The sequence below is a fragment of the Perca flavescens genome, chromosome 21 (assembly GCF_004354835.1).
Source record: "Perca flavescens isolate YP-PL-M2 chromosome 21, PFLA_1.0, whole genome shotgun sequence".
NCBI lineage: Eukaryota > Metazoa > Chordata > Actinopteri > Perciformes > Percidae > Perca > Perca flavescens.
In genome coordinates, this window is record NC_041351.1 from 13,310,972 (window position 1) to 13,323,295 (window position 12,324).

General features: G+C 39.8%; 2 protein-coding genes across 2 annotated transcripts; one reads left to right on the top strand and one right to left on the bottom strand.

Moving 5' to 3' along the window:
- Nucleotides 1-944: 944 nt before the first annotated feature.
- On the bottom strand, nucleotides 945-6,675 carry fkbp10b (FKBP prolyl isomerase 10b). Its single transcript, XM_028567506.1, has 10 exons — nucleotides 6,256-6,675; nucleotides 5,787-5,932; nucleotides 4,664-4,853; nucleotides 4,237-4,382; nucleotides 3,378-3,567; nucleotides 2,953-3,098; nucleotides 2,109-2,298; nucleotides 1,874-2,016; nucleotides 1,572-1,735; nucleotides 945-1,424 (listed from the first exon to the last, which is right to left on the bottom strand). The coding sequence occupies exons 1-10, from the start codon at nucleotides 6,450-6,452 to the stop codon at nucleotides 1,230-1,232; spliced, it is 1,707 nt and encodes a 568-aa protein (XP_028423307.1). The 5' UTR covers nucleotides 6,453-6,675; the 3' UTR covers nucleotides 945-1,229.
- A 579-nt stretch (nucleotides 6,676-7,254) lies between these two features.
- Nucleotides 7,255-11,871, top strand: LOC114548073 (endoplasmic reticulum protein SC65). Its single transcript, XM_028567776.1, has 7 exons — nucleotides 7,255-8,094; nucleotides 8,478-8,627; nucleotides 8,787-8,958; nucleotides 10,564-10,692; nucleotides 10,784-10,929; nucleotides 11,354-11,437; nucleotides 11,620-11,871. Exons 1-7 carry the CDS (start codon nucleotides 7,633-7,635, stop codon nucleotides 11,764-11,766), a joined length of 1,290 nt encoding a protein of 429 aa, XP_028423577.1. The 5' UTR covers nucleotides 7,255-7,632; the 3' UTR covers nucleotides 11,767-11,871.
- Nucleotides 11,872-12,324: the final 453 nt, after the last annotated feature.

The following is a 12,324-nucleotide window of genomic DNA, read 5'->3' on the forward strand; positions in this document are numbered from 1 at the left end:
TTTCGACATACTATACTATGACTTTTGTCGACATGCTATGCTATGACTTTTGTCGACATACTATACTATGATTTTTTTCGACTTTTTCGACATACTATACTATGACTTTTGTCGACATGCTATACTGACTTTTTTTCGATATACCATACTATGACTTTTTTATGACTTTTTCTACATGCTACACTATGAATTTTAATGACATTTGTTTTTGCAAATACTATACTATGATTTTTTATGACTTTTTCTACATGCTACACTATGAATTTTAATGACATTTGTTTTTGCAAATACTATACTATGATTTTTTTATGACTTTTTTGGACATGCTATACTATGACTTTTTTCAATATACCATACTATGACTTTTTTATGACTTTTTATGGTATGTCGAAAAAAAAAGTCATAGTATAGTATGTCAAAAAAGTCGACAAAAGTCATAGTATAGTATGTCGAAAAAGTTGACAAAAGTCATACTATAGCATGTTGAAAAAAGTCATAGTGTAGCATGTCGAAAAAAGTCATATAGTATGTCGAAAAAAGTTGAAAAAAGTCATAGTAGTATATCGAAAAAAGTCATAATAAAGTATGTCCGAAAAATTCCTATTATAGTATGTCAAAAAAAGTTGAAAAAAGTCATAATATAGCATGTCGAAAAAAGTCATAGTATAGTATGTCTGAAAAAGTCATAAAAAAGTCATAGTATAGTATGTCGAAAAAAGGTCATAGAATGTCGAAAAAAAGTTTTAAAAAGTAATAGTATAGTATGTCGGGGAAAAAACATTCCATGACATCCTATAGTATGACATTTTTATGCCTTAAGATTTTTCCTGGCTGCATCTTGCACCAAAAAGTGAAGCTTTAAAAACTCAGCCACTACCAAAATTTTTTGGTATATGCAACTCTCTTTTTGTCATAAATACATGTGCAGTTATTTCAGATGTCAGACGTTTTCTTACAAACAGTTTAATTCATGTGACTTTCAAGGACAAATAAAAGGTGCTTGTTTGGTTTGAAAATATTTTGAAATACATCTATCAAAAACAAACAATCATACAACACAGAAATCCACAAAAAAGACCCTTTGCAATATTTTCTTGTCATTTAAGAAGACTGTCCAATGTGGTATAGAAATGTTTAAACCATGATGATGTATGGAAAAAGTCTCTCGTTGCTTTTTTTTAAAAAGGTGTTGGGGTTGATCCCTGAGAGAATAAAAGCATTTGTCCTCATTACAACTCTTCATGCCTCGCAGCTTCCCTTTCCTTGTCCTCATCAACCTTCAGTTTGAGCTCGTCGGCCGTGATCACTCCGTCTTTATTGCGGTCCTGGTTGTGGAACATGTCGCTAATAACGTGCTCCATGATTTGTCCAGGCTTTATCCGACCTTTGCCCTCTGCCACCTGCAGCTTGATGAACTCCCCAAACTAAAATGTGTCAAGAGATAAAAGAGTATCATTGATCATTTTATGGCATACTATACAATTACTTTTGTGACATGACATAGCATACGTTATAATGTGGTAAATAATTACTTTTGAGGGCCCTTGTGAAATGAAATAAAACGAACGTACCTCCTCCTGTGGCACCTCTTCGTTCTTGTTGAAATCCAGGGCTGCAAAAAGGTCTGCAGGGCTATCCTCCAGCCACACAAACAGGTAACCAGGTGGCACTCCCTTCTCAAAGCTCACCAGTTCAATGTCAAAGACCAACACAGCACTGCTTGGCACACCAGTAGCTGATGAATAGAAAGCAAAAAAATAGTATTTTAGTGAATTTAAACTTAAGAGCACAGGACTTAAAGAGGCCTTTGAGAGGGTTCGAAAATAAAATTATAATAAATAAAAACAATACTGATATTTAGAGTAAGTCTCACCTCCTTTTTCTCCATGGCCAAGGTGAGGTGGCACCGTTACCACCCTCTTCTCTCCCACACACATGCCTCGCAAGCCTTCGTCCAGCCCGTCGATCACCTTGTCCGACCCCAGCACTGCATCCTGAAGGCTCTCATAGTCGTGTCTGAGGAAAAGGTTGATTGGTCAAATTAAAATGATTACTAAAGTGATTATGTAATATCAGTATTGAAAACATGGGATGTCTGGATGACTCACGAGGAAAAGAGCGGTGTGCCGTCCACTAGGGTGCAGTTGTAGTGGTAGCGGACGAGGTCGTTCTCGGCGGTGGTCTCGTTACATGCCTCGGGTCTGTGGGTGATCTGGATGTTCACCGTGTCGTTGGGGTTGTGGAAGTCGATGACCAGAATGTCAAACACCAGCACAGCAGAAGGGGGGATGACGCCACCTGGACAGACCACACACAATTATTTAATCTCTGTAGTTTCTCAGTGTTACATTAATATACAACAGTGTGAAATATTCATATATATAATTAGACATATATATAAAAGATTCAATTTGAATTCAATTCAGATGCACCTAAAGTATGACCATGAAAGTATGCAAATCGTTATGGTTATGTCATCAGCTTTTCCTGACATTAACATAGTTTAGTCTGATTATCAGGCTCTTCATCATTGTCATTATCTTTTAATCTCTTAATTAATTATTCGATATTTCTTATAAAATGTCAGACAATTGTGGAAAAATGTTCATCACAATTTTACAAGTCAAATCAAATTGTTTTTTTTTGTTCGACTGACAGTCCAAAGGTATTTCATTTATAATGATATTATGCAATGAAGCAGAAATTCCTTACATTTAATAAATGAATGGTGAAGAGATTCTTAAAACTTTGGTTGATGAATTTTCTGTCAGCACTAATATTTACTCAACAACTGCTAAAACAAAACAATCTTTTTTTGTATATTTATATCATAATCCAATTACATTTTTCCTGGTTTTTAATGGGTTATTTTTCCAGAACCTTAGCTTTGTGTCAATGCAATCAATTAAATTATGTTGGGCTGCAAGCTGCAATAAAGCTACAGTAACTCACCTGCTCCTTCCTCTCCGTACGCCAGGTGTGGAGGGATGATGACCCTCCGCTTCTCTCCAATGCAGACTCCCAGCAGGGCCTGGTCCATGCCTGCAATCACGTATCCCATCCCGATGTAGGTGTTGTATGTGCTGTTCCTCTGGTAGCTGTTGGCAGTAACAAGAATGGCTTATTTTAAAAAAATAAACGTGGCTTTCATTAAAATTATACTTAAAGGAAATTTACACCTTGAGGCCAAAAATACACATCATGACATGTTTTGTGTTTGACTCAAAATGTGTCAGTATTGGTGCAGCACGATTATACTGAAGTGATGGGCTGATATTTAGAAAAGGGCTTAAAATAGGATTGCATGTGTGTACCTACAGGCTGCAATATAACTGGCAACTGAGTTACAGCTTTATGTCAGTGTGACCTCAGCTCACCTGGTGTCAAAGGTGACTCCGTTCAGGAAGGTACCATTGTAGTGGTACCGGACGTAATCCCCAACCACAGACTTGCGTGTGCACGTCTCCGGCACCACCTGGTTCTCAATGGTGAGGTTATCCTTTGGGTTATGAATGTCAGCCAACAGGATGTCAAACACCAGGGTCGCCTGGGGGGGAATCTCTGTACCTGGTGAGCAGAGGGCGGAGAGTTTCACACTGACAGACATCTTAGCAACATTAACATGAAAGACAAGTATTATTATTTATGTTACCTTAATTTCTTATTTCAATCTGATCAATTTATATAACAAAGTATAAAATAAGAATTACTGATTAAACTAAAGGTAAAATATGGTCTGGAAAGGATACTTACAGTTCAGTTATTTTATTTTTAAAACGAGTGAGGACTGACCTCCACACAGATATGAGAGGTGTAACTAAAATGACTGGATGTATATAACCATGCTAGACCTCGGACCATCTCTTTGTGTTTTGCCAAGCCTCAGGTGGAAAGCAGAGGATGCTTAGCGTTACACATCCAAAACAAATTAGAATCAGAGCTAAATATTGAAATTTAAGATGGAAAATGGTACAAGATGTGTACGTTTAAACAAAACAAGATGCTGAAGTAACTTAACTGATTAAATACAGAATAAATGGACATTTCAATGTATTTATACGTTATGCTGTACTTGTGCAAGTCAGGTCAACCAAAATGAAGGCCGACAGCTCCACCGACGGAAGACGGCACGGAACACACCGAACAGACTCGAGTCACTGACCTCGCCAGACTGTCCGACGGCCGGTTACCGGGTTGGTGTGTCAGGGCCATTAGTTAACCATCATTTGTGTTTACCTGATCCTTTCTCTCCGTAGGCTTTAAAGGGCGGGATGACGATATTTCTGATCTCTCCCACACACATGCCCAGCAGGCCTTCATCCAGACCCTTAATCAGCCAACCCTCACCCACTAAGGAGTTGTGGGTCTGCTTCCTGGTGTAGCTACATACAGTAGGGCTCATACAAGCGCAAAGTCAAACACACAACATACCTGGATGACACAGTAAACACAACAAAGAGCAGTCAATTGGAAAGGGCTTTGTTTCTAAACATAGAGATGAGAATGAGATTTAGCTTCAAACAAGGACCTCTTTGGTCACTGATTTATTTAGTTACTATTTTTAGGGTTACAACTGCTCATCACGCTCTATATTGTTTAATCAAAAGGTCAGAATTTTGTTAGAGCATTTTGGACGCCAACAGTCATCCAAGCCATAATTCACCTGGAGTCGAAGACGGTGCCGTCGAGCAGAGTGCCGTTGAAATGGTAACGCACAAAGTCAGTGCGCATCACCGAGCGTTGGCAGTCTTTGGGAGTGGTGATGGTTTTGGTGACAACCAGGTCGGCTTTGTTCCACAGATCCAACAAATGGATGTCAAACACCAGGGTGGCGTCTGGAGGAACCACGTCGCCTGTAAACATGGTTAGATGAACTATGTGGCATTACACAGCAAAGACATCAGTGTTACCAACTTTTTGGAAACGCAACACTATAATCCACATCCACCTTAAGTGAAAGCTTGTGAAATTACACCTTAAGTCGTCTTATTTCCTTAAATGAGCACCCCAGTTGAAACAGGATTTTGGGATAGGGTTGTAATGGCAGTAAAGATCACTCAAACATCTGAGTGTATTTATGCTTACTGGTACTTGATGATTAACTAACTTAATGTGCTATCTACGTGGTAATAATTGGAATATGATATATCAATACAGTTTTTAGCCAAGTAGCAGCATGGCTCATAGCATGTTGGTCTGTTGACTTTGGTGATTACCTGACATTTCATCGGGCATCACCGGCATGTCAATTTTTTCACCTATATGTGAAATATCTCAACATCTACAGGATGGATTAGCACTAATTTGGATACAGACATTCATGGTCCCCAGAGGATTAACCCCTCTGACTGGTGATACCCTGACTTTTTCCTCCAGCGCCACCATGAGGTTAGGTTTGGTGATCACTTCTAATGCATTACCAGGCCAACATTTTGCTAATACATTTTTTTTATCATGATAACATGCTAAACTAAGATGGTGAACATGGCAACATTACATTAAAACACTGTGCCTAAAGTACAGCCTAGCACGTCGACAGTGTTTGTGTAATTACTCTCACTGCCAGAGGATGGGGTGGGTGGGGGTGGAGGGGGGGTAACAAGTAACTGCCACATAGACAACATGAAGCCTTCGGGGGCCCTGAGGGTCTGGGGCCACTTGGAAACTCAAATACTATGATTGCTGTAGAAAAACTGCTGTGCGGTAGCCTATCGAGTTATTTCAAAAACTTGAACATTTTATTCATGTTAAACGTTTGTATTAAGCGGTATTAAATGTGCATTTACCTGCACCGGTGCTTCCATAGGCCAGGTGGGGCGGGACAGTGATTGTTCTGCGCTCATTCACGCACATGCCCTGCAGACCTTTATCAATGCCAGCGATGAGCTTGCCCTCCCCGAGCAGGCCCACCTTGGCGTCTCCTCTCTGATGGCTGTGAGGGAAACCAAAAAGTTTACAAATACCGAGGAAATGTCAGAACTTGGTCAGCTTTAAGAAGTTGTACACTGGGGGAAAACGCAGGACTATGTTTGTAGGAGATGCGTGTAGATATATATTAATAAATTATTGCAAACTGATGACGTTAGATAGGCCTATATTTAATCTTTTTTTTTTTTTTTACTTTTCTTAACTAACACTATCCTAACTGCATCGAGTTGTATGGCCTTTGCAGCATAATTACCAACTTTGAAAGTAAAGAAAACTAAAGTGAAATTAATGCATTCCGAATTTCAGATAAAATGCGTTTTAACTTACCTGGAATCAAATGTTTTCCCGTTGACAAATGTGGCGTTGTAGTGATAGCGAACATAATCTCCCTCTTTCGCTTCTCTTGCACAGATTTGGGGGATGAAGGATCTGTCCACGACTACATCTCCTAACACGGGACTGGGATTACATTCCACGGGAGACCACGTAGTGAGGAGGATAAAAACAATGCAACAGGCAAACATCTTTACAGGATAGAGGGATTCAAAACAAGTAACAATAAGAAAAGCCACAAAATAGACGCAAGGCCTAAAGTCGTATGCGCTCTTTTCGCAGAGGGCCGAGGCTGCAGATGTGGATCTGGGTAGCAGTGTCTGTCTGAATGCTGTAAACGTGGACAATCTCCAGGCTGCAGTGAGGACTTTTTACCAGAGGGAAGGAATGTCGGAGTTGGAAAAGGGAAGCGCCTTGTCGAGTTAACCACAATATGCAGGAGTACTACTTCCTTTAAAAAAATAAAATCACAATAGAAGAAATTGAACAGAACTATTCAAAACGTTTGTTTTGTTTTTTTGCAGTTTTAACTCAAATCGTATTTCTAATACACAATAGGTGTAGCCTATGTAATCTTTTTTAACGCAGACCTATTTTGAGGTCGATAATTATGACTGGATTCGTTTTTTTTTTTTCTTTATTTAAAATTGCCAATTTTCCGCTTTTATTTTGAAAACCAAGTCGCCGATTGTTATATTTGGTTTACTCTTCATCACCTCTGCAGATCACAAAGAGACCCGCCTCTCTGGATCAGCCTCTCGGAGCCGTAAAGTGGCCCGAGATAGCCCCCAAAGTTTCAGCTTTTCCACTAATGCCGTGAAGATTTCTGAAAAAGAAGCGATCTCAAGTAGCGACGAAGAGGATTAAAAGGGCCAGTCTAGTCTGCGAGGGAATTTGCATCCTGTCAAGCATCCGTCTCAATATGAATAACCCAAACTATTTGTGGGCAGAGCAAGAACTGCTAAAACAAAATAAGCCTTTAATCCGCTACATTACACAGAACACGTAATTAATCTATATTAATCATAAAACCCGATAGAAACCATTCATAATTATGGGATTTACGCTTATAAATCTCATCTGATGTTTTATTAATCATATTTGTTGAAAGTGAGCTTGCATTAGTGAGCAATCAACACCAGAACAAACAGGACAAAGCGCACAAACGGTCACTTTTACGCACGCTTCTTGTGCCAAATATAGAAACACAGCAGTGTGTCAGCTGTAGAAACCCGAGACAGTAGCCTCTGAAAGGCCCAATCCCGGAATTCCCACAGACCCCTAAGCACTTCAGCAGACCACCACACAGACACAGGAAACCAACAGGAGCAGACCGAAGAAGCAGACTAATATGTGGGATATCATCTCATCATGGTTGCATTTTGCGCTAAAGGAGACGCGTTGTTGACGTTGCTTTGTTCGACCTTAGTCTTTATGACAGCCGCGCAATATGAAAACTACAATTTCAGAAATTTTCCCAAAGAGGAGCTCATGCCCCTCACCACTGCGTATGGATTGGCTTTGGACAATTACGCAGCAGAGAAGTGGACGGAGTCGATCACGTATTTGGAATTGAGTTTGCGTTTGCACCGGCTTCTTAAAGAGAGTGTAAGATACTGCATGAGGCACTGCAATAGTAGCAAACGCGAAGAACCGTCCTTTACAGAAAGCCGGGACCTCCGCTTCTACTGGCACGTTATGATGACAGCGTCCTGTCAGAAGAAGTGCAGAGCGCACTTCCCCGCACTGCAGCTCCCTCCTCCCGGCAGAGAGATCTTGGAGGATTTCAGCAGAAGATCTCCCTACAGACACCTGCACTTTGCGCACTCCAGGGTGAGACACATATGTCACATGCCACAGCCATATTTATATCATCATCCCTGAAAGATGTTCAACCTTAAAGGACGTTTAAAAACAAAATTGATTTAAATTATATACATCATCTCTGCAAGGATAAATTAACACAAAGTACATTATATTTACTGGCTCAGGGCTGTTATGATCACTTAGTCTTTTTCCAGTTCCTCTATACTAGGCAAAGTGCCCCCAAATAACCATTGATTGAGGTATTTGTAGGGATTATTAGAATTAACAAACTTGATAATCTTGGCTCCTATATTTGACAGTTAACCTGTAGCATCATACCCAGTTTAAGGCCAAGAGAAACAAAATGCTGAATGTATTTATCACAAGGTAAATCAGTGTTTTTCCTTCAGCTGAATGACCTGCAGAGTGCTGTCCCATGTGCCTACACCTACCTCCAGAAGAACCCCGAAGACCAGGAGATGCACCAGCTGATGGAGACGTACAAGAGCCAGTACGACCTGAGCGGCTACCTCACCGACCATGAGGAACAACCATTTGAGGTGCAGACAACCTAGCCTCGGTCCTTTGTTACAATTTTTTTTCTGTTGAGAATACACAACAGAATAGAGTTCCACAGTTTAATACTGAATTAACAGCAATACAAATTTTCCCATCTCAGTTTCTGAAGTGAAAAAGTGGATCAATCATGTCCTTTCTAGGCCTCCTTTCTGAGAGGAGTGAAACTCATCAATTCAGGTGACTACAGCAGCAGTGTTGAACACATGGAGGAAGCTCTGAGGCTCTACCTCCAGGAGTATGATCTCTGTCAGGCAGACTGTGAAGGGATCTGTCAACTTTCACCACACAGTGACTTCTATGCAGTCATAGCAGGTTAGTATGCTGTAAAATGTTAAAAATGGTTTCAAAATGAAGAGAAAACACTTCTGAAAGAGATGCAAAAGAGAGCAAAACTGGATTTAAGATGAAAACTTTAAGAATTGGAAGGAAAATATTGTACTTTTCTACCCCACTTCATTTGCCTGACAGCTTTGGTTACTTTTTTAACATAAAGACATGACAAGCTTATAAAATACAACACATTGTCAAAGATTAAACCAGTGGTTCTGTACCTTTTTGGCTCGAGAGCCCTTACAAGAGTGAACAGTCTAGTTGGGTTCCCATCGTCATGTTTCAGATGTCTATTAGTTGTTTTTTCTTCTTTCCTCTCTCATAAATCATCTCACAACTCCTTAGATTTATCTTGTGATCCTTTGGAGGGGCACGACCCCTATATTGGTAACCACAGGACTAAACTATCTAGTAAATAATACTAGCTTCACCTGATACATACCAATATATCAGTCACTGGGGCTATTTTTTCGGCAAAACAAGTATTTTTTATTTAAGTAGGATTTTGAAAGCATAACTTTTACTTGTAATGAACCACCTGGAGTTAAACCCCAAGAAGACTTTGGAGATGACAGTGGACTTTAGGAGAAGCCCCCTCCCTCACCATCCAGATTAACAGTGTCCACTGTGGATTCCTTTAGGTTCCTGGGATCAACCATTTCACAGGACCTAAAATGGTCTCCCCACATTGACTCTGTCCAGAAAAAGACCCAGCAGAGGTTATACTTCCTGCGACAGCTAAGGAAGTTTAATCTGCTGACCACTTTCTACTCAGCCATCATTCAGTCGGTCATCTGCACCTCCATCACTGTCTGGTTTGGGTCAGCCACCAAACGGGATAGGGCCAGACTGCAACGGACAATTAGGGCTGCAGAGAGGATCATTGGAGCTGACCTTCCCTCCATCCAGGACATGTACTGGTCCTGGGTCAGGAAAAGGGCAGCAACAGTCTCTGCAGACCGCTCACATCCTGGGCACAAACTGTTCAACCTCCTTCCCTCTGGTAGGCGATACAGGGAGGGCACTGTTTGCCAAAACCAGCCGACACAGAGACAGTTTCTTTCCCCAAGCAGTCACTCTGTTGAACACTTGGAAATAGCCCCCACCCTCACACTGAACAAAGCCAACCACCACTGTTCTGCTCATCTTCCTCATGTCTATTTCAATCCTACAATTACAATATTGTTAATATATTACCATTGCACTGATCTGCCTTGCACTGTACTCATATTTAAATCCTAAAATCTCAGTCTATTGACCGATATTGCAGTATTCTCTCCCTCTCTTTTGTAATTATTTTGTAAAATTGTAAATTCTATTGTATTATTATACTGTATACTTAACAGTATATTTTTTATATACTGTCCTTTGTTTTTATTATGTATAGGTTAAGTGAGTGTTGTACTTTGAGAGCAAAGATTAACCGGAGTCAAATTCCTTGTTTGTTTACGCAAACCTGGCCAATAAAGCTGATTCCGATTCTGATGTATTACTTTTACTTTTAAGTAAATGATGTGAATACTTCCACCACTTTCTCTGGTTTCATTTTATTACTAAATAAATAATCTCTGCTATGCTTTTCCACAGAGGTTTCTGTTGACGTATTACACTGTAAGCTGAAGTGTGAAGAAAACTTGCTGCCTAACATTGGGGGTTATTTTGTGGAGAAATTTGTGGCCACTATTTACCACTACCTCCAGTATGCCTATTATAAGTGTAAGTTTACAACTACAACTGAGCTTTCCATCACCGCTCTTGAATAATACCAACACTCATCTGTGTATCTGCTGTTTTTTTCTCTGACCAGTAAACGATGGCCGCAGTGCGTTGCCCTGTGCGTACAGCTACTTCCTGTTTGAACCTGAGGACCAGGTCATGAAGCAGAACCTGCTGTATTATAAAGCCTACAGTGAACAGTGGGGCCTTCAGCACAACCACTTCACACCCAGGACGGTGAGAGGAAATATCACTATCTAACTCAACAGCTCCTGATTTTGTATTTATGCCAAGAGTTTTATGTGAACAAAATTACTTTCAAAACAGGAACTCTTAATGATTTTTTTAACTTCAACCCCTACCCAAAAAAACAAGCTAAGTAACCATAGACAGTTTACCCTCATCTGCCAGTTGTACTATCATAACACTACAACAGAAAGAACATGGCCGAGATAAAAACTTAAACTGTCGAGTTAGAGTAAAAATGGTAAGTTCAACCTGTTTAACAATACTAAATGTTAAACTACTGTGTCTGCTGAAGGCCACTAATTAAACATTTGTTCTCAGCTACTTTGAAGCAGCAGCTGGGACAAGCACTGAAAATGAGTTTGTTGTTCTCATACTCTTGTCGTGTGTCGATGATGTGTCTCCGTTTAAACAGGAGGCTCTCAAACACTACAACCGCACAGTCACTCAAAAGCAGATGCTGACATCTGCAAAGAAGTACTTAGAGTTGGATGACGAGGTGAGATTAAGGAAAACTACATTACTTTTAAAAAATGCATGTGATTTCCCAAAAATGAAGGGGAAAAAAACCTTAGAATGACTTTAAGTAGCACTGCTATTCATTAGTGACAAGAAAACAAAAGGCTTGTTTGCTAAATGTTGGAATAAAGAAAACTTAAAAAGAGAAATCCTTTTTCTCAGGATTTTTTTGGTACAGAGGAAGCTGCACTTTTGGCCTCTGAGTCTCCCGATGTCGAGTTTGAAGAGATGGGAGACTACGAGGAATCCTTCTACGCTGACTGGAGGCAGCCGAAGGGCAAAGGAGATGCTGGGGAGTCAACTACCTGAAGAGAGCTGAGAGTGAGGACAGTAGATTGGAAAAATGTCTGATTTTTCGTTAGTCAGTAATTTTAGAGCGAGTTACCACAAAAAGAAATGCTGGTCTAACCCTAATCTGTCCTCACAGTTTGGATGACTTCTTCTCATTTGTATCTATGTTTTTAAGAAATAAAAGAAAAAGTCAATAACTGTTTTCACTTTCTCCAAACTAGAGTCTTCTATACAAGTGCTCAAGGTTGTAACAAATCAACAAGCTCACAAATGGAAAACTTTTATCAAAGTAAAATACTGTACATTACCATACAGATGAGTGAATAACCTATACATACTGTATGTACATAAAGGTGAATTACTTGGCAAAGTTCAAAACAAAATGTTGCACAATTATCAGAAGCACTGTATTTACTTTATGCTGTTAAGTATAGTATATAGTTAGTAGATTATAAAGCATGTTTAACTTGTGAATTGCTGTAATTCATACTTCCATATGGCAAACTAAGCATGAATTTTGTTTGTACTTTTATTAACAAAATACTTAGGTTACTGCGAGAGGAACAGATACACAGA

Excerpts from the sequence above, each read along its gene's own strand:
- LOC114548073 (XM_028567776.1), top strand. The coding sequence starts at position 7,633 with ATGGTTGCATTTTGCGCTAAAGGAGACGCGTTGTTGACGTTGCTTTGT. Across the intron at positions 8,095-8,477 it reads TGCACTTTGCGCACTCCAGG|CTGAATGACCTGCAGAGTGC; the intron begins GTGAGACACATA and ends TTTTTCCTTCAG. Across the intron at positions 10,930-11,353 it reads ACCACTTCACACCCAGGACG|GAGGCTCTCAAACACTACAA; the intron begins GTGAGAGGAAAT and ends CCGTTTAAACAG.
- fkbp10b (XM_028567506.1), bottom strand. The coding sequence starts at position 6,452 with ATGTTTGCCTGTTGCATTGTTTTTATCCTCCTCACTACGTGGTCTCCC. Across the intron at positions 3,568-4,236 it reads CTACGGAGAGAAAGGATCAG|GTACAGAGATTCCCCCCCAG; the intron begins GTAAACACAAAT and ends TCTGCTCACCAG. Across the intron at positions 1,736-1,873 it reads TGGCCATGGAGAAAAAGGAG|CTACTGGTGTGCCAAGCAGT; the intron begins GTGAGACTTACT and ends TCTATTCATCAG.